Source organism: Strigops habroptila, chromosome 1 (assembly GCF_004027225.2).
Source record: "Strigops habroptila isolate Jane chromosome 1, bStrHab1.2.pri, whole genome shotgun sequence".
NCBI lineage: Eukaryota > Metazoa > Chordata > Aves > Psittaciformes > Psittacidae > Strigops > Strigops habroptila.
Genome location: NC_044277.2, coordinates 75,499,198 through 75,523,559, shown reverse-complemented (window position 1 = coordinate 75,523,559; position 24,362 = coordinate 75,499,198). Strand labels below are relative to the sequence as shown.

Genomic DNA, 24,362 nt, shown 5'->3' with positions numbered 1-24,362 from the left:
CTCTACACCCCGAGACTAAGCAGGTAGACTTACTGGTAACAAACAGCTACACTGTGATTTTTAATTCACTTCAACTTAGTAGCCACAATCTAGACAAGAAACAGTTTCAGTAATAAAGTTGAAAAATTGATATTGCCAGTATTTTTCTTTGGAGTTAAAATGAAATATGGATCTTGGTTCATACATTGTGACACAATTTTTACCAAAGATGACATTCAAAATCCAACATCTTTTTTCTCAATGATAACTAAAGATACAAATTCCTTCAGCTGCTATGTTACATTCTTAACACCCGTTTTCAAGTTTGGGGAAAAATATGAACCCACTGCCGAGGTTTCAGTATGTTTTCTTTTTCTTGCTGAAATAGCAGCAATAAATAATAAACCCATCCTGACTTCAAACTTTAGCTGCCTGAAATGCTGCATTTAAAAAGAATTGGTAATGATTGTGTGCTTCTGGATGTGGGCAGCAAGCTTGTCTGTGCCACTGATATGGAAAGATGCAGCAGCACCTGTCATTTCCATAATGCCAGTTAGTTCCGGATGCACCTTATTCAGGATTTTTTTTTTTTATGTATTTTTCTTTTGTGAGTATATATACATACATATATATACACGCACACACATATATGTATATACTTGTATTTTTTTATGTAAATAATACGTGTTTTTATCTTTATAAATACGCAAAATATATTATCAGAGAACCTGATTAGAACTCAGTGCAACCCCAAAACAGTCTCAGTGTTTCTTAAGATCCTGTGTAGAGCGCTCTCTGCATTAGTCTGTAAGACTTGTGATTATCCTCACCTGAAGTTCCTCTTTCTTCATATCCCACTGCTGTTCTGTCATGATTCAGCCAGCATCTCTGACACCTGATAAGCCAGCAGATCTGTTTCAACATGTCCTTTCTGGATTCTGAGGACAAAATTAATCTCACCTAACATCAAACATCTAGAGCAGAAAGATTTATGCTGATCACTGCCAGCTCCCACTACAGTCAGTGAGGAAAACCAGACCACTGTAAAGACCCACTCTCTGGCTGACTGCTGTTGCCTTCCACTGACAAGGCAGAGAGCCCAAGGTGACCTAGTTCAGACGCAAACATCCAAATTAGCACGAGAAATTCCACTGTCTGTGTTAGATCTTTATTAACCTCCACTATTAATATGCTCAAGATTACAAAAATGTACATTTTGACAATTTAACACTTTCAGCTGTAATGCTTTTGTATTCCTATTCATAAATAATATGCAAACCATTAAAAAGCCCACTATAAAAATACGTCCTTTTTTTGGTATGTCTGCTTGTACTAAACCAAGAACAAAATATAGCCAAGTTCATCCATAGCTGTAAATGTTACTGTTGGTACAAAGTAGATAGCAATACCCTACTCTCAGGTATTATAACATTTCCCCATGCAGAACAGAACCAAATCCAAAGATAAATTATTTCATTCAGTGAAAAAAAAAAAAAAAAAAAGGTTTTTTTTTAATAAATAACGTATTTCATATGCAGGTTTTGATGAGATGAAGTTATTAAAGGTATCAAGCCTTCTTAATTAAAAGCTACAAATTACTGAACAAAACTGAACTCAGAAAAACTTTCAGAAAACAAACCCATCGCAATACAGAACTCAGGTGTTTGTGTTTATAAATATATATACATATACATACAAATAAAAGGACTGTAAGGGATAAAATTGCTTTCCTTTACACAAAAGAACCAAGCACTCTCCATGCACTCGAAGCATTATCATTTAGTTACCTCATGCAACTGCTTTAGCTCCTGCAGAACCTGTTCACATTTTTGTTACTGGCTTGTATTTTCTTTTGCAGGTATTTAAAAATAAACCTGTCTATCCTTATCTCTAGGATAAGGAAAAAGGGAAGCTTTGTTTCTTAATAAATCCCACTTTCTTTAATACAACCATATGCCTATAGGATTGAAAGTTTTTCACAAATATTTTATTAGATCTGCTGTATTATTTTCATATTTCTTCAAATTAAGGTCCCTTGTTTTTTAAATAATCAAAACACAATTGATTCTTTTAGAAAACAGAACTGGGCAAAAATGTTCCCTTTATTAAGGTAAATCTCATTTAGATGTCTCAGACAGACTTCCTTCAAACATTGAGGTCTAAACTGAAGATAGCCATCTTACGCAAGGAGATTAATATATGCTCAGAGGATAAAACACGCATACACACTGCTGAACTCACATAATGCATAAAAATGAATATTTTCTGAAAATGCAGTGTTTGTGAATGTATTCTGTGCACAGCTTTCTCACGTGAATTGCAAAGGAAATCTTGGCAGGTAATGAAATCAGCCCTTAAAAGGATTTACGAATTGACAAAAACCGTAGGCAGTTACTGGGTCTAACTCTATTACATGCTACTTATTAATTAATACTGCCCTTTTTAGCTCTGAGAAAGCTTATGTACTTTCCTCGGTTACAAAGTAGTTCTTCTGTTCACTTGGCATAGTATTCTTGAGTGTGGTGAGGGGTTTTCCCCCTGTGTAACACTTCTTCGTCTTCAGGTATCAGCGCTAAGTGCAGACAGCTGAATTTCACATTTTTGAAATAAATACAACCTGCAGCTGCTTGCTCTGCCCATCCCTGGAGGGAGCATTCCAACAACAGGGAAGCCAAATGGGATGAGAAGGAGCTACGCAGAGGCCCCGCTTTACATCCTCTCATCCTAGTTAGCCCCAAGTCAGTGCAAGTTTAATAGCCTGGAGTATACACTGCAGGACCCCAGGAGTTGCTTCCTCTGTGATTCATGCTCCCTAGCATGAGACAGACAAGGGAAAGGCAGTAATTGCTCTAGGAACTGGAGTTTAACCCATCCAGAGATGTCAGAGTAAACCTTCAGGCTAGCAATAGAAACCCCAGCATTACCTTTGCCTTCTTTGTCATGTAGTCCAATCTTTTTTTGCCTGACAACCCTCACATACAACACTTTTTCCCCCAGACAGTATAGCAACATATTATATGGTTTTTATGGTTTTTATGGCTGGCTGATGGTGAATTGAGCTGCAACAGTAAAGAAAAATGTTTACACAATAAACCCATAAATCATTTTGTAATCATTAACAAGCATTCTCAAAATCTTACTGCTACTGATTAGAAACCTAATTCACTGGAACTGGTCACTCACTATATTATACAAAGGGAAAAGGTCACTGGTCCTTCACGTTCTGAAAACAGGGATGTGATAGTAGCGGTCATCCTCGGTCAGGAGAGAAATCTCATTCCATTCCCTTCGGTATTCATCTGGATAGTTGACTTGAAATTCTTCGGTATTAAACCTATGCAGTCTGTAAACTCTTATCTTTACTTCAAGTAAATATCCAAGAAGAAACAGTTCAACCTAAAGGTGATAGAAGTCTGTAAGACATTTATTTCTACACTTAGAAAACTAAACCAAAGATAATCAAAGCGAAAACTTCAAAACAGTAGACAAGGAATAAAAAGGGTCATTTATAAGTGCAGTAAGAAAATATAAAAGTTTGAGGGTATTCTCAATGTTCCAACAGTCCTTCCACTGCTCTTTTCCATGTAGAGGATATTCTGGTTAATGCTTCACACTTCAGCAACAGCCCTCCTTCACCTGACACAACACATAACCTGCTCCCACAGCCAGCTCCTGCAGCTTAGTGGAGAGCAAGAAGGGACTAGTGATTATTAAAAGATACATACACCTTGGAAAATGGGAAGCCTGCCACCTTGTGATCACTTGTTACAAGAGGGAAACGTAACAGTAAAAGTTAAAAATGTCCTTGTACTTCATGTCTATGAAACTTGAGAACTAGCATCTTCATTGGCGCTTCTTCCAAAAGGTTGCTTACTCTGGAAAAATGCTTTGGAAAAATCTCATATCCTTGGGCATAGCCAGACAGAGAAGAACTTGTTCGGTTATAATCACACTGCTCCTGAAGGTGACTGCAACATGTAACCATTAACTTGATAACTGAAACTGATTGTAAAAAATAATTTCACCCACTGGAAAGTGAAACTATTTGCATAGTGGCAGTGTGGAGCTTAGCTGTCAGCACTTAACTCCTCACTAAATATAAAATCGGGTGAACGGTTAATAGAGTTCTCATTACCTACTCTTAACAGACATTAGATTTAATGAGAACCAAAGAGAGGTGAAAAAATAAAGCGATGCTAGAGGGTTTGCCATGGTGGAGCAGATACGAAAAGCGAAACAACAGCACAAATTTGAATAATCTAAAATTATTTTACACATAAAAGGTATCATTGCTCTGAATGACGTCACAGTTATAGCTTGAAGCACTTATTTCTGGCCCAGCAAAAAAATCATCCACCCCATTTTACTCTACTACACTCTTTTTTTCTGGAAGGTAAATGAGCATCCTCAGTCCATTTCCCCACATTCCCATTCCCCCGCACTCCACCCCCAAAAAAAACCAATGACCAACAATCATGGATGATATATGATATAGTCACCTAATCACAGAGCTGGAGTAAGTTTTGTGATTTATTTTTCATTTATAACATTACCTGGTCTAGGCAAAGAGAGTCACCTATGGAGTTCAGATGATTCATCATAAAACTCAAAGGGTCAGATGAAGAATCACGAGCAAGGAGAAGGCTAAAAAGGTTGTGTATGGGTTCTTCCCTGTTCTTTATCTTCTCATAGGCTTCCACAACTTCGTAAAGCATGATGAATTTTATCGCCTCATACAGTTTGTGCTCCTTGCTCTCATCAGAAAAGAGTGTGTTACAGATGTTTCCTCTTTCTTCATGATCTTTAGTAGCAATTATTTCAATCCACTGGAAAGCAAACAAAAGAATATAAATCTAATTATTAAGGTTTCTTTTTAATATGAAGGATTCCAAAACAGGAACAATCGCCAGTCTGTACTATACCATTATTGTGGCCAAATGATGGTGCAAATATGCAGGTGGGTCTTACAGATCCACAGTGCGATCTGAAGCCTTACACATTTCAGTTTCCATTTATCCAGCTGAACCTATTTGTTACAGACAGCTCCAAGCATCTGGATGATAATGATATTCTATGAGAAAGCAAATGTAATCCCCCTATACAAAAGGCACCCACCACCACTGTAGAAAATCCAGGTATCACTGTCAGTAGAGTCTGAAAAGAGCTCAACCACCAAAAGGACCTCAGGAAGCTGCAGGGCATCTGTGCGGGTGCATTCAACACACATACCAAGCCATAAGCAAAAGTTAGATGAAGTGATGACTCCTGACATGTTTTTTAATTTACAGCTTTCAAAATTCAGTGATTTTCCTCTATATAGTACCCTTTATATTAGAATCATAGAATCAAGTAGGTTGGAAAAGACCTTTAAGATCATAAAGTTGTCCTAGCTTGAATTCTTTAAATGCTGAGCCCAATTCAGAAGTGTGTTAGTTAGAAGGAACCTATACAAACTGGACAAGCCAGCCAGAATGGTATTATGAACTGTACACATTTGTATGCCTTTAGTGTACATACTAATACATATACAAGGTAATGAGGTCAAGGTAAATTGGCTGCACAAGAAGGGACACGACAAAGACATGCAAGGGACAGGAACGGAGTGAGAATTTCTCATTCTCCTCACAGTTGATAATGAGAGCTCCTGAGCTCTCTGTGGCTCTAGCGGGGTCAAAAGCCAGTCCTCACACCCAGAAAATGGACCTTCCAGAACATGACGTTGGGCTGGGTACCAAATCAGAAAGCTTAAAGCACCCAGTCCTGAACACAGTGCCTGAAAAGAATCATCTGGAACTACTGAGAGGTTTTTTGGAACCACAATAATAGATGATGCTCAGTTACTGGGATTCAAATTAATTTCATTTCATTCTATGCTTATATCATTTATATGTTGAAATGGTAATAAACAGTAAATTGCAACTAAAAAAAAAATAAAACTTACCATGAATACTAAATTGAAAAACAAACACACACACATACATACACCCATCTCTTCAGGCACTCCTGAAGACTCTCCTTACAGCTTAAACATAAGAACAAGTTAGGGAGGATGGCCTCCTTAACTTGCAGGGGGACCCTGAGTACTTAGCCTAGTGGATCCCCAAAAGCTGGATCCCCCTGGGAGAGGTGATGGCCTTCCAAGTAGCTCAGCTCTCTGAACCTGAGGAGGAGGATGACTGCCATAGAAATATGTAACCAGGAGCAGTTCCCTAACTCTGCCTCAACCCATCTCTCAGTGCTTTTATTCTTCCCAACCATTTCCTAAATACTCACGTTTGTCTTTAATGCCTCCATACATTTGCGCAGTTTACCAAAGGCATTGGGACCTGTGTATCTTTCTGGCCCAAAACTGTATTGCTGAATCCAGTTGCAACCTTGAGAATACAACAGCTTTTCGGGGAGCTGGGTAAAAGAAAATAAAAAAGGCAAGCTACTTATAACCATAACAAGAAATAGAATATAAAGTTATATCAACTTGTCTACACATATTTCAATTTACAATGTGGTTCTATCCTCTGGTTGTACAGTTCAATCAACAAAAAAACTAATGGGCCTCAAATGTTAAGAAGGAGACTCCGTTTGACTGCCAAGTCCTTCAGAAACTTCTAAAACAGGGCCAACCAAAAAAGAAGAAAATAATCTCTCAGCAAAATAGATAACCCATGCTCTGGAAAAGCTGGATACATCCAGATTTGGTGAGGTGTTTAGGATTACAGACACTTTCCAGTTTGCACAGGCACCCCCACAGGCAGTAGCTATAGCTCCCCACCTCCTGGGCTCCTGGAGCCCATGGCAGGAATCCTGCTGCTTCAGCAACATGCTCAGCAGCTCACAAGTCTCTGGGAGTCACAGGACTTTGCATGGATGTGCATGTGGAGGATTCAAATATCCTTTTGTGATAATGGAGTGACATCTAGCAGGGTGGCAGTAACATTTATCCATCAAATATTTATTTTTTTCTTTTTTACATTTATACTGATGTTCACATTGTTATGTTCAGATCAGAGACACTTTTTCCATTAAGTGTAGTTCAGAAAGTTTGAAAAATTTCTCTTTAAATTCTGATAATTCTCCTCTACTTCCGTAGCTGACATGCCAGTTTTCACATTGAACAAAGCTTCCTTCTCCAGTACAAGGTTACTTGAATCACGTTCACTTATGAAACAATGTTTCCTTATTAAACGATTTTTACCTTTAATATATCTCTCTCCCTCATCCATGATGGAAAAGGTATGCCTTGGCTGAATATCTGAAAAAGCACTGCTCTTAGTACACAATAGTTATCCCTCCTGACTTGTCGCAGGTATTTGACATGACAGCTCCAAAACAATTCTTCATATGCCTAGAAGAAGACCCCAAAAAAATTAGTAATAAAAATTTTAAATCTTGGTCAAAACCCATGTTGATTTGAGTCCAATTCCAACTACTCATAAGAGGGAGCTAGAGGGATGAATGGGTGTATTTTAAAGTTTTATATACACAAAGATGTTCCAACACCATAGTTTTTGTAAACACCTTAAACTGGCACTGTCCCCTAAGGGTCATTCTGCCCTCTTTCCAAACCCAGTGACTTCCTCCAGTCTCTGCACTGTTGCTAGCATGGTCAAACAAATCAGAGCAGGTTAGCAAAGACTTCTTTGCCGTAATAGCTTTAACCTTGTTCACATTTTTGTGTTTGCAAATTTATTAGAAGTTTCACTCTCTTTTGTTACTTGCTCCTCCAAATCACTTTGGGCTTTGTGTGCTGTTCTGGGTACTTTTGGCATTGCTGTATTCCTGTATTTAATGTGGAAATGTTGGATCTTTCCTCCATTCATCATTCAGGTGCAACTTCCACTTTCTGAAAAATATCTTCTTTTTTCTCTCATAACTCCCTTGTGCTGCTGTTTAGCTATATCAGCTTCCTTTTACCCTTTCTTAAGTCCTTCATATACATTTCCTCTGTGATTCCAATACCATGACCTAAATCTATATATATGTCAAGTGCACTGACCAACCTAAATCTATATATATGTCAAATGCACGGAACAAAAATACTCAAGTCTCTTAGCTTCTTTTCAACATACTTCCTTGGTTTTATGTAGTTTCCCTTTCCAAAGGTGGATGCAAGTATAATAACTTTTGTTTGCTTTGTTGTTTATGCAAGGATGTTGAATACAAGTACCTGCTGCCTCCTGTTCCAGAGAACAACAGAAACTGGAAAGCAACATTTATGAGGCAGATCCTGTACACTACTCAGGACAAAGGCAAGGGTGGCTTCTTTTCCTAAAGGCTCCTTCAAAGGCTGATCCATGAAGCAGTCATGGGCACCACCTTGAAGTTCAACCTCACAGCTGTTGCCAGTGCTAGGTGGCCAGTTGGTGTCTCTCATTACTGCTGCATCTCCTGCCCCCTCTTCTTTTTTGATCTCTCTCAGCATATCACAGAGAGTGTTCCCACCATCATCAGATAATCAGCAATACAGACACGGTGCTACATTTATCCTGTGCTGGTCTGAAATGCCACACCATGAGGATACTAGGATATAATGTCAGAGTTAGTTAGCTGATTGACAGGGTTTGAGTTTAAGCTTGCTTTAACAGATACTACTGCTCTACCATTGGTATGGCTACTGTAGCTAGAAGTTCTTTGGGAAAAGTAAAAATCCAGCCCATGTTCTTTGACACTTCCTTGGTGACTAAGGCTTAACACAGCTGAAATGAAGAGCCATAAAACATGTGTTGCTCCTGGAGGCCGGTCCCCATCACAAGTTAGGATACCATAGTGCTGCTCTAACTTAAAGTGTTGACCAAGGACCTTTGGAGGGCACTGCTGCTCCTGTCATGCCCCCTGCCATGCTGCCTCCATTAATGGCCACCATGATATAGCTGCCAATTTAGACCCATGTTCATGCTGTTTCTTTTGACCAGCCAGTGTAACGGACTCTGGTAGCTGCTTGCACCGGGAGTGGTATTCCTTTCCCAGGTACTACTTCTCCCCACCTTCATGCAGAGACTAAAATTCAACTCTTACCTCCCTCATGTGTTTGGCCTGCTGTGTTTCTCCTTTCCATTCTCTCACACTATATCCAAGTAGATCAACTTCTGTCAGCACACTGAGATTCCCTAAATCAAGATTAATTCAAAGATTAGTTACTTTCTGCTCTGCATCTAAAGGGTAGTTAGGGGGAGGGGAGGAAATGAATATGGAATGACAACAAAATGATTACTTATGAGTTTTCTCTGAAGGTAGTTGCTCCACCTGAAATCCAAATGATAAAACAGGTGTCAAAGAGGAGTTGTCAAAAGTCAGTATTTACTGAAATAAGCAACAGCATGAAAGAGTAAAGTCTGCATAATAAAAACCTACCGTTTCAGTAGCTGTGCTAAAAAGCTGTATAGCCTTCTGCAATACCAAATAACAGTAACGAGGAAAGACATGCTTAGCATTAGCTGCACTTTCACTTTTTGCCACACGAGACACAAGGATTGCTTGGTGGCTGTTGTCCAGGACTGCACCTCATGCCTTCCTAAAACAGGGATTAAAAGAGAGAGGAAAAAATCTTGTCACTGTTTTGCAATACTTTTTTCTATTTGTTTTCTTACAAAAAGAATAATTATCCAAATACGATACTGCTCCAAATGAAATGCAAAACACAAAATGAAAAAAGCAAGTATTATTTTTATATACTTCATGTATATACTTTATATGTTTAGTTTTTCGAGTTTCTAGGGGTTTGGTTGCATGTGGTTCATATTTCCAGGCTTTCGAAGGCTAAATACATAGTTACAATGGAGTCACAGGAAGACTGTTATCAAAGCAACTGTTCAGTAACAGGATGTGCTGATCCAGAGACCTGTACTATCATTACTTTGTCATTAAGACAAGGATTTAAAATCAGGGTTTCCTGGGAGTTGTAGTCTACAAACAGACCATATAAAGCAATATTAGCTGAGTAAATGCCATACAACTACCCAGGAAATTAATGTTCCTGCCTCAATTTAGGTTAAGTTTAGGGTCAATTTAAAACCTCTGAAGAAAGCTTATCCCTGGGGATTTGCTAGAAAGCTCAGGAGACCATCACAAAAGGGATGCCCTCTCACTGTTCCTCACAGACATAAACCAGGATGTTTCTGTCCCTCTCTTGACATCACAGGTAGGGTTAGGGAAGGTTTTGGTTGTCTTTTGTTGATAAGAAAACCTAGAATTGAGAGAGGATCTGGAGACTGAATAGTTGACAATGGCAGTATCTGCTCCCTAAGTGAGAAATCTATCCTCTGACTGCAATTTGAGTATATGAAATTCCCAGAGTTGACAATCAACAGCTGCTCAATTATTAACTTATTTATTGATTTAGTACAAAACTGTAAGAGAACTTAACTTTTTATGAAGGCATCCCCAGAGAAGGCCAAAAAGATCCTTCTCCAGAGAGTCCACAAAGGGAATTATTCATTCAGCATAGTTTTATGACAGTTGAACTTCTGCCCCTCCTGGCTTTAACACGAAATTTAAGAGGGCTGAATTTTTCCAAGGAAGTTAAGCCTATGCACTGTGGACAACTATTCAGTCAAAGAGTTATATGAATCCCAACCCTGACAACAAGATAAACAGCTATGCATGCGTTTTTACAAGCACTATTGCATATATACAGAGCACTGCTGATATTTGGCCTTTTCCAGTATTGTGTTGTTTGAAAAAGGTTTATTGCAGGATGTCACGTACAAGTTGTCCGGAGGCAAGACCAAGATCTCATCTCTCCCATAAACAAAAGGCAGGTTAAAAGCTGTAAATGAAAAGGTGTTACTAAATTTTAAAGAGGTAATCATAGAAGCTTTTGGGGTGCTAGTTCCCATTTACACAAAACCCATATGCTGTGAACAGCCAAGACGATGGACAGATATTCTGTTAGATTCTACTCATAGGCTGCACTAACATGTGTGTACCTGGCATGACTGGAGGTTACACCTGCACATACTGAGTAGTTACTTAAAATGCATACACGTTACTTAAAATGACTGTATGGTCCCTCTTTTGATTTTGAACAAACTGGGACTATAAAAGGTGAGCTGGTCCATCTGTCAAAATTACATACTTCACTTTACAAAGTACCAGAAATACATGAGAATGCGAAATTTCTTCCTTTACCAATTTTACAGGTAAAAGATGAGAGGTCTGCATCAGCTTTTAAGTTGAATCAAGCAATCTTTTGAAAAAAAGCTTTTGATGGTATTAATCCTGAAAAAACCCCTGCTGGAGTCCAACAAACCAACCCTCTTTCAAGGTATATGGTTAACAGGTCACGGGCAACTGTTCTTCAAGGAGTGCTGGGAAGCACTGTCGTATTGCATTCCATCAAAGACACAAATCGATGTCAGAGAACGTGAGATAACCAAATACTGTTCATCCATTTTTATTTAATATAGGGGATTTATAAATAGGTATTTCCCTAGTAAAGATAGCAAAACCTGCAAACAAGCAATTTTGAATATTTTTCCTACACTTGTATTACATTACAGCATGCCCTGGACTTCATAATCTTCCCCTCCTGTCATGGGAAAGCTGATGTTTAAACAGCACTTTGTGATTCAGTTACTACTTTCAGTGCTGATGTCACACTTAGAAATGCAATTACTTTTTTTTTATTCAAGTAAATGACATTTAGAAGTACCAGCTGGATCGCAAAGTGCTGCTGGTAAAAATACATCACAAACAAGACATGAATTAAAGAAGAGGGCAGTTTAAAATAGATGTTTCCACCCCCTCCCTGCCCCCTCCAAAATTCTTCAGAAATCAAAGAGCAATTAAATTAATAACACACGGTGGGGGGAGTAAAATAAACCCACGGATTTTTAAATCCATTCCCTGGGATATGGACAGAGTTCATCCTGCTCCTCAGGAGACAGTGACAACCTGTCAGTGCTGCAGCCAGCTGCTGGGCTCACAGCTTTTTGAAGACTGACTACGAGCATCACTGTGAGGACAGGGAGGCACAGCTCTTCTCCATGCAGAGGAACAGAGCCCTGGGACTTCTAATACAGCTCTTAGCAGAAATTTGGATGAACTGAGGTTTAACAGAGCTGAAGTAGGAGCTGATACAAAAAAGTAGGAGCAGTGTTTATCTTTCAATACAAGTAGTACACCATGTTTTCTTTTCATGCCACATCAACTTCCTGCTACTGCCAAACCTTAAGCTTTCACACGCCCCCCCAAAGAGACATGCAGAAGAAAAACAAAACCAAAAAACCCAAACAAACATAAAACAACCAACCAATCAAACAAAAAAGGACCAGAAAAACATGGATAAGAGACATCTGCAACATTTGCTTCTTTCAAAAGTGACTCAAGAAGAGTCTCTAAGGCATTAGCTCCGCATTTGACTCCCTCACAACTTTTTTGGAGGCTGCCAGCTTAAAAATGCATAACTGATGAAATGCAAAAATTGAAGAGACCAGCCTGGGAACTAGCAGGCAGCACTGAAGCACGATCCAATATTCCAGCGTGTCTGATGGCACATTCACCCTTTTACTTATTCCCTCCCTCCCGCTAAGAAGGCAGTCAGGAAGACAATAGAGTGTCTTAAAAGCTGACTGTATAACTTCTTTTCAGGACATTCCCCTTTGCAGTCTTTTTGGTACTGAAAGCAGGACATAGTACTTGTCACCACAAAGTGGCCAAGTTTCATACTTCTGGCATACAACACTATATTCCTAGTTCCCAAAAAGGAGGTATACCCTCCTTCAAAGAGAGAGACAGAATCCGGGATCCCTCTGTTCCAAACCTTCTGCTACCTACCTGTACCCCTCCTTTTCCCTCCCCTCTTGGATCCAGAGCTAGGAAGAGAAACCTCCCAACTGAGAGATGCAAAGCTTGGCATGGTGGTCCAAGTCTGCCTGCATTCAGCATGTGCCTGCACAGCTATCTTCACAGTTGCACATCACTTTTTTCCAGACTATGTAGTGTTTGTACCAAAGTATATTATGGAATAGGCTAAGTCCCTTTTTTCAGGGAAAAAAGCAAACTTGTCCTTACAGAGCAGGCATCAGCACAGATGCACGCATGTGCACATGCATCTCAACTGATTGAGTCAAGAGACAGACAAAAAGCTATTAATCATACAAATTCAGTACCTACAGTAGATTACACCCCATAACAGCTTAGAAGAGTGAGATGCGCCTTTTAAAGTAGTGCCAAACAATTACAGAGCAGTTGATTTCCCAGTTTATTATCAGCACCACACCTGATTTTCTAAGCAATTTAAAACTACTGGAAGCAGATCAAACCCATACCAAGATATGTGGGAAGCACTGCTTAATTCAGTAACTGTTTCATTACAAAACCTTTCCTTTTCAGAGCAAAGCAATGACAACTTGTTAAGCAAACCTTCTTCACCTATTCTAACAAAACAACTACAGATGAGGATCTCTACTTGGTATAAGAGGAAAAAGAGAATCATTTACAGGCAAGATGGTAATCATAGTGACTTATCAAAAGTTCAACCATGTCTGCTGTTCAGATCTCAACTGCTACTCCAAAAAATAACAAAACAGAATCCCAGCCCCAAACCGTAACTAGAATCATGCAATTACCTAGAAAATGGAGTAGTTTCAGTAACACTGAGGCACATCAATTCCAAGAAAGGCTTTATTTACACTACTATCCCGTGTAGGAGTCCCAAGTGCTCTCTCAGCCCTTGTCCTCTTTCTGCAAAAACCTTTCAGGAAAAGCAGACTAGAAAGGTTGGCAGCCTTCTTTGGACCCCCTGATCATCAACAGGACCTAAACTGCTGGTGTTACCATATCTATCCAGTTATGACACTTACTTATTCCTACTCTGTAGCAACAAGCATAATGCATTCTTACCTACTGTGTGATTATCTAAAATATACCCTATTACAGTTACTTTTACAAAACCCATTTCATCTATATAATCAAGGTACTAACACAGGCCCTATACTGCACATACTGTTTTTCCTCTCTCTGAATGCCTACAAGAACAAAAGGAAAGCTCAGTTCTTGATTTCCTGTGTAATTCAGCTTCCTTTTTAAGGCACTGAGTGTTCCATCCAGGACCTTCAGATGAATAAAGCTCAGCTACATTCCATTTATGTAAGAAAAAACATGAGAGAAGCCTTCAAAGAATTTACAGTCCAAAGAAATACATGAAAAGCATTTCATGCCATAACACTCAAGTATCTCTTTAGAGCTTATTCCTAAGTATGAGTAAAAAAGGAATAATCTCCTTTTAGAGAAGAAGCCTCTGAAATTTCTGCTAATGTGATGATTTTTCTTAATGTGGAAAAAACCCCATCCTCATGCAGAATTACTATTTAATGCCTGCACACTTCAAACAGAACTTATGTAAAGGTACTAGATCTGTCATTTGAAGGAAGCCCACTCTAAGGATTCCTATTATGCCTGCTGCTGAATTGCATATTGAGTCATCCCTAATGTCACTCATGTTTGTTACTGGTTTATCTATTTACAAACACAGCTCAGTAAATGCCACTCCCCCTTCCCCCCCTCTTTTTTCTCCAATGCTGAATCCAAACTGACAGAGTAAAGGAAATACGTTCCTCCTAAACATCTTCTTACACTAAAGTTTAACTAATAGGTTGTCTTATAAATACCTTGGGGTTTTCTGTTGATTTGTCTAGATGACTGAAGCTTTGGTTATAGGAAAAAAAGTTGAAGTATTACTTAGCAATAAGAAGCCCCCCAACTGCACATGGAGAGAGACCAAGGAAAAGGGAATGTCAACAGAAACCCATATGGGAAAGATCTCAATGCAAGTAGCATAGAAGAAAACGAGCTGCTTATTGGAGTCTGCTGGCAGTGCTCCTGAGGCAAAACACCCATTGGATGGCCCCGGGTGACTCCCGTCCAGCTCATCCCTAAACACTGGTTTAACACCTGAAGTGTCCTTTGCTGAAGGATGCCCAGAGGGGAAAGCAGCAAGAAGTGCCAATCACTGTGGTAGGCACACACCACAGGACAGTCCAAGGAATTTTAAGTTTCTTACCTGTTGATAAATAGTTATCCCAAGTGATGGCCGGAAAAACAGCATCATCAAGTAACCCATGAGAAACAAACAAAATATCAACTCATCTGAGCTTGTTTACTGCCTAAGCAGTATCAGTCACAGCTGCCAATTCTTACAGGCACTGTGTACATCTGCCATCAGGTAAAGATCCTGCTCTGAAAGCCAGCCCCCTTTGACCAGGTTCCACCCATGTAGCGCATCATTCCTGTCTCCGTACAGGGTCTCACTGCTGTACCCTCATGACACAGATTTTATGACTGTCTTTAGAGCACAGCCCTCTCCAAAAGTACACCAGACTCTGCATACAAGCCATGCAGAGTTGTGTATTTTTCATATGGATTAATAATCACATATAATTTATGATTAATAATACAAATAATTCACATCTCCTGGTGGTGTGTCAGATCACAAAGCCTGTGCTTTCCCCCTAGGCATGAGCAGAAGTTATTCCAGTTGCATCACTTGTTTGCTTGGGAGTTTTACTTGTCTCTCTCCCTCTTTCCAAGACATATTAGAAGCAGAAGGGAAAGGCAACAGAAAGCAAAATATCAAAGCTATCACTCTAAATGCAAATGACAGAAATGGGTCTTGCATCTCTTTCCCCCTGCCACCCAATGTCCAGCCCAATGAAAGTCAAAATGTCGGCTTTATTCTGCAGAGCTAATGGAAGCAGCTGCGGTGTTTAAACCCTGCTCTCTCTTCATCTTTTAAAGGGCAACAGTTTCAAAATGGCATTTATTTAATTAGCTCGCGCATATAGGAGTCCTCTGCCTTTGTTCAAGAGTACCACGCACTTCTTGCACAAAATCTTAAGCACAAAAGGCATGCTGAAAGGTAAAACTGACTGCATCAACGTAGCTTAAATGTTAGTTACCACCACTCAGTCATAGCTTGTACAAATATTTCACGAAAAATGTGATTCAAGAACCCAGAATATTCCATGTGGAAGCTCTCTGCTTGTAAAAACACAGTATTATTATCACTAATGAACGTTTGGTATTGTTACAGACATTTGGATACCAAGAGAAGCTTTAAGTGAAGGTTCGAATGAAGCATTCCAGACATTGGCCTCAGGGACCAAGAGACCATAGTTCCCTGACACCTCTGCGCTTGCACAGACTGCTTAAAAACTGGACAGTTATGTGGCAAGGTCCAAATAAAACACAAATTATGCTGCCCTGTAAAATATGGTAATATGGTAAAACAAGTGTAACCCTGCATACTGAGCTCTTCTTGAGGGGCTGGCACATGGCAGAGGCAGAGCTTACTATCACTTGTAAACTAAGAAAATTAAATACAGAGTACTGGATAGTCTCTAGCCTTGGAAGCCAGCAGTGTCATTTTTAAAACTCTACAGTGACATGAAATCCGCTATTTTTAAGGCCTCAGCCTTTGGCAAGCATGTCACAGCTGAAATTTGTGTGCAGGAAGTGACACGAAACGAAACCAGAACTGGAGGCCAGCAAAGACATCCGCAGGTTGCTCCCAAACAAACGCAATAGGCACACACACAGTGCGGAGCTGTGCTCAGAGCAGAACTGGGGGACACTGGAAGGATATCTCTTTATCACACAGACAGACCTGAAACCAGTATTTAAGTTTTCACAGAGTGATTTCGCACAAACTCGGTATTTAAAAACTTTGCCATCATTTTCCCAATGGCAGCTGGCTTGCGAGCAGTGGCAAACACTCTGCCATGATGCTACTTCACTGTACAGATCCTAGGGCAGACCTGATGACAGTTGATGCCCTACTCACACATCATACCAACTCACTAATTTGATGCTAAGGTATGTATTTCCCACTTTCACAGCAACATTCACCCACCCTGGAAACATAAATGATAAACACTCAAAAAAATATGGAAAATCTTGGCAACATATTATTGACAAGGAATCCGAGATGGGGTCTTGCCCAAGTCCACATGCAGAACTAGTGACTGAGTATATACAGTCACATCATCCTGTATTTTCAGCCCTCTACCTTAAAGTGATGTAGCTCAAAGAAGACAACACAACTCTTCTACTCAGTCTATAGCCTTCTCCTCAGGGAAGAGTTTGTTGGAAGAAATGTGTGGGCAGTACAAGCTGCCTTGCTAGCCACATCCCTCTGCATGGACATGTGGTGTAAGTGACATTTGTCCCTGCTGATGGCATGTGGACAGAAGCTAGACACACCCCCTCTATCTGTCTGAAGCGTTCAACACCTCCACACAGGCTACAGAAAAACCTCAAGCATTGGGTTGTGGATCCTGAGGATGCCAAAAACGTACAGTGTCACTCCTCAGCAATGAAAAAATGGGTAGAAGCTGCAAAGACAGAATAAGGCTGAAAAGAAACTAAAAGCTGCTGGCTTAAGAGTTTTTTAGAAATGCATGCAGCAGTTTCAGAGTATTTTACAACATGTTTGCCTTCACTGGAGCCTTCTCAAGAAGTGGAAAGTAACCTTAAAAGACCCTTAGCTCTTTTTTACCCCTCACTTATTCTGAGGCAAAACTTTGAGATGGTTTTATATGATCAGGCAACAGATAGCCCAACCATGAGTTACACTGTTCAGGGTTAAAAAAAAAAAAAAACAAACCAAATTTTGTATTATACAAGCTATACTCTCTCTAGCACCCAAGAACTTGTACAAGATCTTAAAACTGACCTTGACCACTTTTACATTGCTGTGGCTGTAGCATGCAAGTCCTGATGTTCTTCCATCATGAAACACTGACATTTTAGTTAATAAATAGCTATTTCTCCATCTTCCATTCCAATGTTCCGGAAGGCACAACATTGTCATGTCTGATCCCCAGCGTTGCAACCATGCACAGAGGAGGTGGTGTCTGCCACACTGAGAATCCCAGCAACGGAGCACATGGGCAAAGTTCCCCATTACTGCTACGTGCTGGCACTACGCCGGCTCTATCAAACCAGGGGTGCAGCAAGGATGTCCTGCATCCACTGTGCTTTCCCAAATTTCCTCAAAGCAGAAAATAGATCCTGAAGTGATTCAGAGTCAGACGTCAGACACCAACTCAGATTAGTGCTTGACTTTAAAGAGCACTCTAACTCCTTTAGAACTCAGAATGCCTGAATAAAAACATCATTAGAATAGGATTAATGTGACTCAATGGTAATTAAAAAATAAAATTTACAGCCTAAACCAAGAGAATATTATGAAGCTCCATTAGGTAAACATTATGCAATTCTAATCACACCCACAAATTCGTCATCATAATCGTACAACCTTTTGACTCCCGACCACTGGTTATTCCCTTGTGTTTTCAAAATAACCATACTCATCACCCTAGTGTAGTTTGTCACCATGACTGCCATGGTTCAGCTGCCCAGGGTCAGGAGGTACAGCAAAGAATTCATTTCTGAAATCTCAGACTCCTTTGCCTGAGTAATCATTCAAGGTTCATCATTTTTAGACATGGAACTGAAGAAAAAACTGCAGACATTACTGAAAAACCCTTTAACATTTGTTGTCACATCCTTAGTAGATAGGATATGAGGATTTAACCTGGAAGCTGTACCTAAGAAACAAGGTGGACAGAAAGTCCTGATGCTGAACTGGAAATCCACACCATCTAGTCAGGCAACCTGATCCAAAAAGCTAAACAAAATGAAAAACTTTATATCCCAATGGCAAAAAAAGTCACACATTTTTTATTTTTTTTTTTTTTCCTTCAGGACTCCAAACCCAAATGCAGATACTTTTATCCATAAAACCACGTATATTTAATATGCCGACCAACATTTTAATGCTGCTTCCGCTCTTGAAAATCAATTTTAACACCCTTCACCTGGTAATATTTTCTACAGATACACAAAACTGCAGCTTTTGCTTTTACTGTATGGTGCCCCCTTCAATGTTTAATTAAATTATTCGTCCAGCAGTAAAGAAATTAAATTCTTAAAGAAGCAAACTTCAGTGACTACAGAGAAGCCTTCTGAGCCTTAAAACCCAAACAGTCATTTCTTCCTGTTTCACACACTTTACCTCTTTGTTTCATCACTTTCAGAAACTGGAGTGCACCAAGGGACGGAAGTGGGAATAACTGTACTTACACGTATCAGCAATAGAGCAGTTAGTTAGGACCACGCTAGCTTAAACTCACTCACTAAATACCACAGATATCTCGTTCTTTCTCCACTACAGAAAATGAAAGTTCAAACTGAACACAGTTTATACAGCTCCTTCAAAGGGCAAACCAGTCAGTATGAAAGTATGAAAGTCAGTGCTAAATGAGAGCTGGACTAATAACTATCAAAGCAGAAATGTATCCTAAAATTTAAAGCAGAAAAGCAAGCTGGCAGGGTACCTTCAATCTAGAAGACCACTTCACAGTGACAGATCATAGAACTGTTTAGGCTGGAAAAGACTTTAAGATCATCAAGCCCAACCATTAACCCAGCACTGCCAAGTCCACCACTAAACTGCATCCCTAATCACCACATCTACATATATTTTAAATACCTCCATGGATGGGGACTCAACCCCTTCCCCGGGCAGCCTCTTCCAGTGCTCGACAACCCTTTTGGTGGAGAATTTTTTCCTAATATCCAATGTAAATCTCCCTTGGCACAGTTTGAGGCCGTTACCTCTTGTCCTGTTGCTTGTTGCTTGGGAGAAGAGACCGACCCCCACCTCACTACAACCTCTTTTCAGGTAGTTGTATAGAGCAATAAGATCTCCCTAGAGCCTTCTCTTCTCCAGACTAAATAGCCTCAGTTCTCTCAGACATTCCTCATAAGACTTGTTCTCCAGACCCTTCACCAGCTTTGTTGTTCTTCTCTGGACCAGCTCCAGCACGTCAATGTCTCTCTTGTAGTGAGGGGCCCAGAACTGAACACACGATTTGAGGTGCAACCTCACCAGTGCCAAGTACAAGGGGATGATCACTGCCCTGGCCCTGCTGGCCACACTGTTTCTAATACAGACCAAGATGTTAGCCTTCTTGGCTGCCTGGGCACAAGCTGGCTCATGTTCAGCCATGCATGATATAGAGAACTACATGCAACTAGCAAGCAGATTAGAAGAGGTGCATGTCCATCTTCCTAAGTCTTCATGAATCGTGCTCATTTCTGATCTCGTTTTTCTTAAACTGTTACCCTTCTGATGGGAATGGAAGCCAGTCTGCACATTTAAATTCAGATTCCACACAGAAAAAACAACCAACCAACAAAACAAATCAAACAAACAAAAAAAATCGCAAAGGCATAGCAACCCCCAAAGGCATAGCAACCCCCAAAGGCACACCTGATGTGAAAACGGCAAGTCCTGTTGTTTTAAGCCTACGATGGTCTCCATGTCCCTTAGAGCTACCAGCGCAGAGCGCTCAGAGTACCTCAGCTCACAAAGCAAACCCACCCCAAACACGTCCAGCTCCTCCTGGGGGATCTGCCCGTCCCGCCGGTCTCTCCCCGCACACATCCCGGGGCCGCTCCCGCCTCCCGCACCAGCCCGGGCCCCGCAGGGCAGGTGCGCGCTGGACCGGCCGCACCCCACGGGAACGCTGGGGAACGATGGGGTGGAACGGGGAGTTGTGGGAGGCTCACCCCGGGCCGCCCCGCCGCGGGGACCTGCGGAGCAGCAGCTTTCCGGGTACCGCCGCCTCGGGAAAACGGCCCCAAAACAGGCAAGCAGAAAACAAAAAATGAAAAAGCAACAAATGAACCCAAACCCTCCCCGCGACCGCGGGGACCCTATGGGACCCTCCTAGCCCCCCCGCCGCGCCTCACCCGCTCCGCCGCTCCCCGCCTCTGCCTCCCCGGGGATAAACCCCGGCTACAGACGCAACGTCGGCACCGCCCGGGGCGGGGATCCCGCGGGGCCGCCCCCCCCCCGTCCCCGATCCGCCCGTCCGGCGCCCGGCCCGTCCAGGCGGCCCGTCCAGGCAGCCCGGGGCGCTGCCAGCGCCACCAGCCGTGCTCCGCACCTCTCCGCTCCGGCCCCGGGCGCTGAAAGGCCCGAGTGAAGCCGGGCTGGGAGGGTACCGCAGGCAGCATGGTGGTCGCGGACCCCGTTTCGGGGGTTGACCCTCATCACCCATCTCTCCGACTGCCTTCAGCTTAGGAAACGAGCGGAGTTCTCCGTTTCCCCAGCAGTCCCTCCAGCTCCTCTATCAGTCAGATACAATTCGTGCTTTGGTGTCACACTGTTATTTTATATTTTACAGCAGCAGTTCCCTTTATGGAGACCACCATCATTATCATCTGCTTGAAATCTATCCCTGAAACCTCAATACAGCTTATGACTGCAAAGTTGTTGTGGTTTTTTCGTATCAGTAGATGTTGATTTCCTCACTGATTCACTCATTATTAACACGATGAAGTCCATTCATACAAAAAGAAACTCACCCTTGCGAGGTACCCTCCCTGATAGCAGTCTTCCAGGTGTAATTTGCCTCAGCTGTATATAGAGAATTTGCATAGGCTGCTGTAATTTCTTTTCTGGTTACACATTAAGGAACAAATTTTTTCCATCTCCCTAGGGACTTTGCAGGAAAAACAGAAGGGAATTGTAATGGTCTGAACAAGTGACGCAAACTTAAATCTTTTACAGAGTTACAAGCAGTTTGCTCCAGTACAGAGCTAGGACAAATTTACAGGGTTGTTTTGTTGTGGTGTGTTTGTTTGTTTGTTTTTCTAAAATACAAGATACTGAAATGGTTGGAGATAGAAATCAACACTTTTCATGAAACAGTGAAGAGATTCCTACTATCTGTCACAAATACCAGATTGTTTCTCTATCTAACTCAGTTAATCTGGGCAAGGAACAAAACAGACAAAACCTATGAAACGTCAGTGTACCAAACACTCACTTAGGTGCACTCACAGAAAGCCACAAACACACTTATCCAAGCAAAAGAAAATCTAGGCTTAAAACCCAGCTAAAAATAGCAAAAGTGAATAGTTGGCTTAAGAAGCCTGAAGCTCTCAGTTGCGTAGTGCTGCATGTTGCTCCATCAAAAAATCTGTTTTGGAATTTTGTGCCATCTCTATGCCTCCCTGCAGCATCAGCTGGCTGGTGCTTGCTTTTTGGATATGCAGATTGTGGCTTAATGCATCTGTGTCTCAGGAGGGGCAGCTGAGAGAGATGCTGTTAGGATACAGCTCACAGAGCATCCACCTGCGAAGGCTCCAGTGTATCTGGGATTTGTTTCTGAGCCATATCTTCCCTGCAGCTATCACATGCTTCAGCTTCCCTTCCCAGCTTCCTTCTCACCTTGGCCAGGCCAGTGTTGGTGCCACTTGGTAGTTTAGTGTTCCAGCCAACGCCAAATTTGCCTCAGTCTGCCTTCTCTAACCTGGGTTAAGATCTGAGGATTTAATAGGTGATTTCTTTGTGCAGACAGGCCTGAAAGTTAATGTTTATCTGGCTGCTGACTCACTAGAGAGGAGAGATGAAATACACTTAGTTCAAACACTGCAGATCAACCCCCGTATCTGGGAGTCCTTCCACTTCCCAGCTCTCTGCATTCTTCTCAGGAAATTTATTCAGCATTTCAGTGCAATCTAGAGAATAGTTTATGCCCCTCTGCACATGCTCTTGCTGGGGATAAGCCCTGGGGCAATCAATCAAACAGGCCATCACTTACTTGAAACCGCTTAAGTTATTTTTTTAACTAACACTGTCCATATGCCTTTTCTTTCTCCATAAGCTCTTTCTGGACCTCTTCCCTGAGCCAGTTACAGAGAGCTCTCTATTACCTTTTCCCATTTGTGAGCCTTGGCAGGAGAATGTTGTCTCCCCTCCTTGAAGTTGCTGAGACGAACAGCCTTTACCTGCCTCCCTCCTCTGCAAGCCCCTCCTCCCTCCTCTGCAAGCACCTCCTCGACCTGGCATGCAGGCAGCTCTGGTGAGATTGAGCCAGGTAACACACAAGCCTCCAAGACGCCATGCTGGACTTGTCTGGTGTGCCATTCCTGTTAGCTGAATATGAGTCAGGATAATCCTAAGGAGAGCAAGGGTCTAGGTCTGAGTTGGGATCAACTTCAAAAAGGGGAATAGCAGCTCACTGGAAGGCAGTTTCTCTTACAGACTGTGCAGAAGTGGAAACATCCTGCTACAAGGGTTCAGAAAGTGTGAACTTCCCCAAAATATCTTGGAAAATGATATAGGGAGCCAGAAAAAGCCTTACTTAGAATATCTATTCAACATGTTTCTGCAGAAATAATGCCTCCCCTGCTTCGCCTCTGGATAGGCAGAAGCTCCATGAGGACAAGGGGAGAGCTCCAGGGAGCTTTGACTATAAGCAGCCCAAGTTTGATTCCCTTCCTCTAGACTTTCTCTTCATGGCATTTTGCAAGTGTTTGTGATGCTCAGACAAGATTATGGGCTGATAACAAAATTCTACTGCTTAGGAATGTATATGATATTTTCTTCCTTTAGGGGAACATGATGAACTTGCCCATGACATGAGCCTTCAGGTTTTTCTGCAGGTCACAGCATCTCCAAGCAGTAGGCATGACTGTGACTACCTCCCTCCGCTTGCACCCACAAGAGTCTGCATAGCAATTACAGCAAAAGCTTATACTGAAAGCTGTGCTAAGCAAGTGTGAAGGCATTTTAACCATCTCTGTTTAACCCACAAATCAAATCATCAGCAGAAGAAACTGCCATATTCTTGCTCCCATCTGCAGGTGAGTGTCAGGATTATAACAACAGCCCAAAGAACGTAAACAATTCAAAAGGAGCATGAAAAGGGTCTGCTGAGACAAAGGCAACAGCATCCAACCCAGTAAAAGCAAGAAACCTAGCTCTCGTAGAACTGGTGAGAGCTTCACCCTTCCTTTTTTCAAGACCATTATTAACAGTCAGGAAACATTTCCCTGTTTATCATCAATTATTGCTACTACCAAGGTCAGGTACAGTCCAACACATAGTTAAAAGTAGTGCCTATGCAGCTGCGATCTGCAGTACAGGAGCTTTCTATACCTGATCACCAGCTAGGTGAGATGTCAAAATCTAGAGCACAGCTCTACGAACTTACCAGCACTTCTCTTGGAGTGGTTAATTCTGCTCCGTTTTTCTTGCTCAGTGCACTGGTCTCTGTTCTTGCTTGCTTTTCTGTCATGTCGCCTCTGCATCTCCTCTCCAGAGGATCCCCCCACAGCTGGATTTCGCTCCCCTGAGTTCTTTTGCTGGGGGTAGAAAATGAGTCTCTACAGACTTAGCTCGTCTTCACAGATCAACAAGCTGTGAAAGGATCTGGCTTCCTGTTTCATTTCCGTTGAAGTTTTCGAAGTCACACAGGCTGTGTGTGCTTCTCCATATCCAAGCCACAAGAGAAAAAAAACCCAGAAAATCGAGCATAACTCAGCTATTTGTAAAGGCCACATTGCTGCCTCCCTCCCTCCACATCTTC

General features: G+C 41.5%; 2 protein-coding genes across 4 annotated transcripts in view; both read right to left on the bottom strand.

Moving 5' to 3' along the window:
* OTULIN (OTU deubiquitinase with linear linkage specificity) overlaps positions 1 to 2,679 on the bottom strand; it is a 28,396-nt gene extending 25,717 nt beyond the window's left edge. The window contains exon 1 of the mRNA XM_030487235.1: positions 2,675 to 2,679. The gene's annotated coding sequence lies outside the window, so the exon portion shown is untranslated. The remainder of the gene's footprint in view (positions 1 to 2,674) is intronic.
* OTULINL (OTU deubiquitinase with linear linkage specificity like) lies at positions 1,132 to 24,084 on the bottom strand. Of its 3 annotated transcripts, none has more exons than XM_030487249.1 (8): positions 23,988 to 24,084; positions 9,328 to 9,487; positions 9,188 to 9,219; positions 8,992 to 9,083; positions 7,172 to 7,321; positions 6,253 to 6,381; positions 4,533 to 4,805; positions 1,132 to 3,375 (listed from the first exon to the last, which is right to left on the bottom strand). In XM_030487249.1, the coding sequence occupies exons 1-8, from the start codon at positions 24,082 to 24,084 to the stop codon at positions 3,196 to 3,198; spliced, it is 1,113 nt and encodes a 370-aa protein (XP_030343109.1). In that variant the 3' UTR covers positions 1,132 to 3,195. The 3 variants fall into 3 exon arrangements, with proteins under 3 accessions (XP_030343109.1, XP_030343118.1, XP_030343125.1); XM_030487258.1 differs by lacking the exon at positions 23,988 to 24,084 and adding an exon at positions 20,734 to 20,810; XM_030487265.1 differs by lacking the exon at positions 23,988 to 24,084 and adding an exon at positions 20,551 to 20,599 and having other exon boundaries at positions 2,942 to 3,375.
* Between the last annotated feature and the right edge of the window lie 278 nt (positions 24,085 to 24,362).

Coding starts and splice junctions, on each gene's coding strand:
- OTULINL (XM_030487249.1), bottom strand. CDS start 24,084: ATGCAGAGGCGACATGACAGAAAAGCAAGCAAGAACAGAGACCAGTGC. Junction 4,806..6,252: donor TGGAGGCATTAAAGACAAAC/GTGAGTATTTAG, acceptor TTTGCTTTCCAG/TGGATTGAAATAATTGCTAC. Junction 3,376..4,532: donor ACTCTCTTTGCCTAGACCAG/GTAATGTTATAA, acceptor TATCACCTTTAG/GTTGAACTGTTTCTTCTTGG.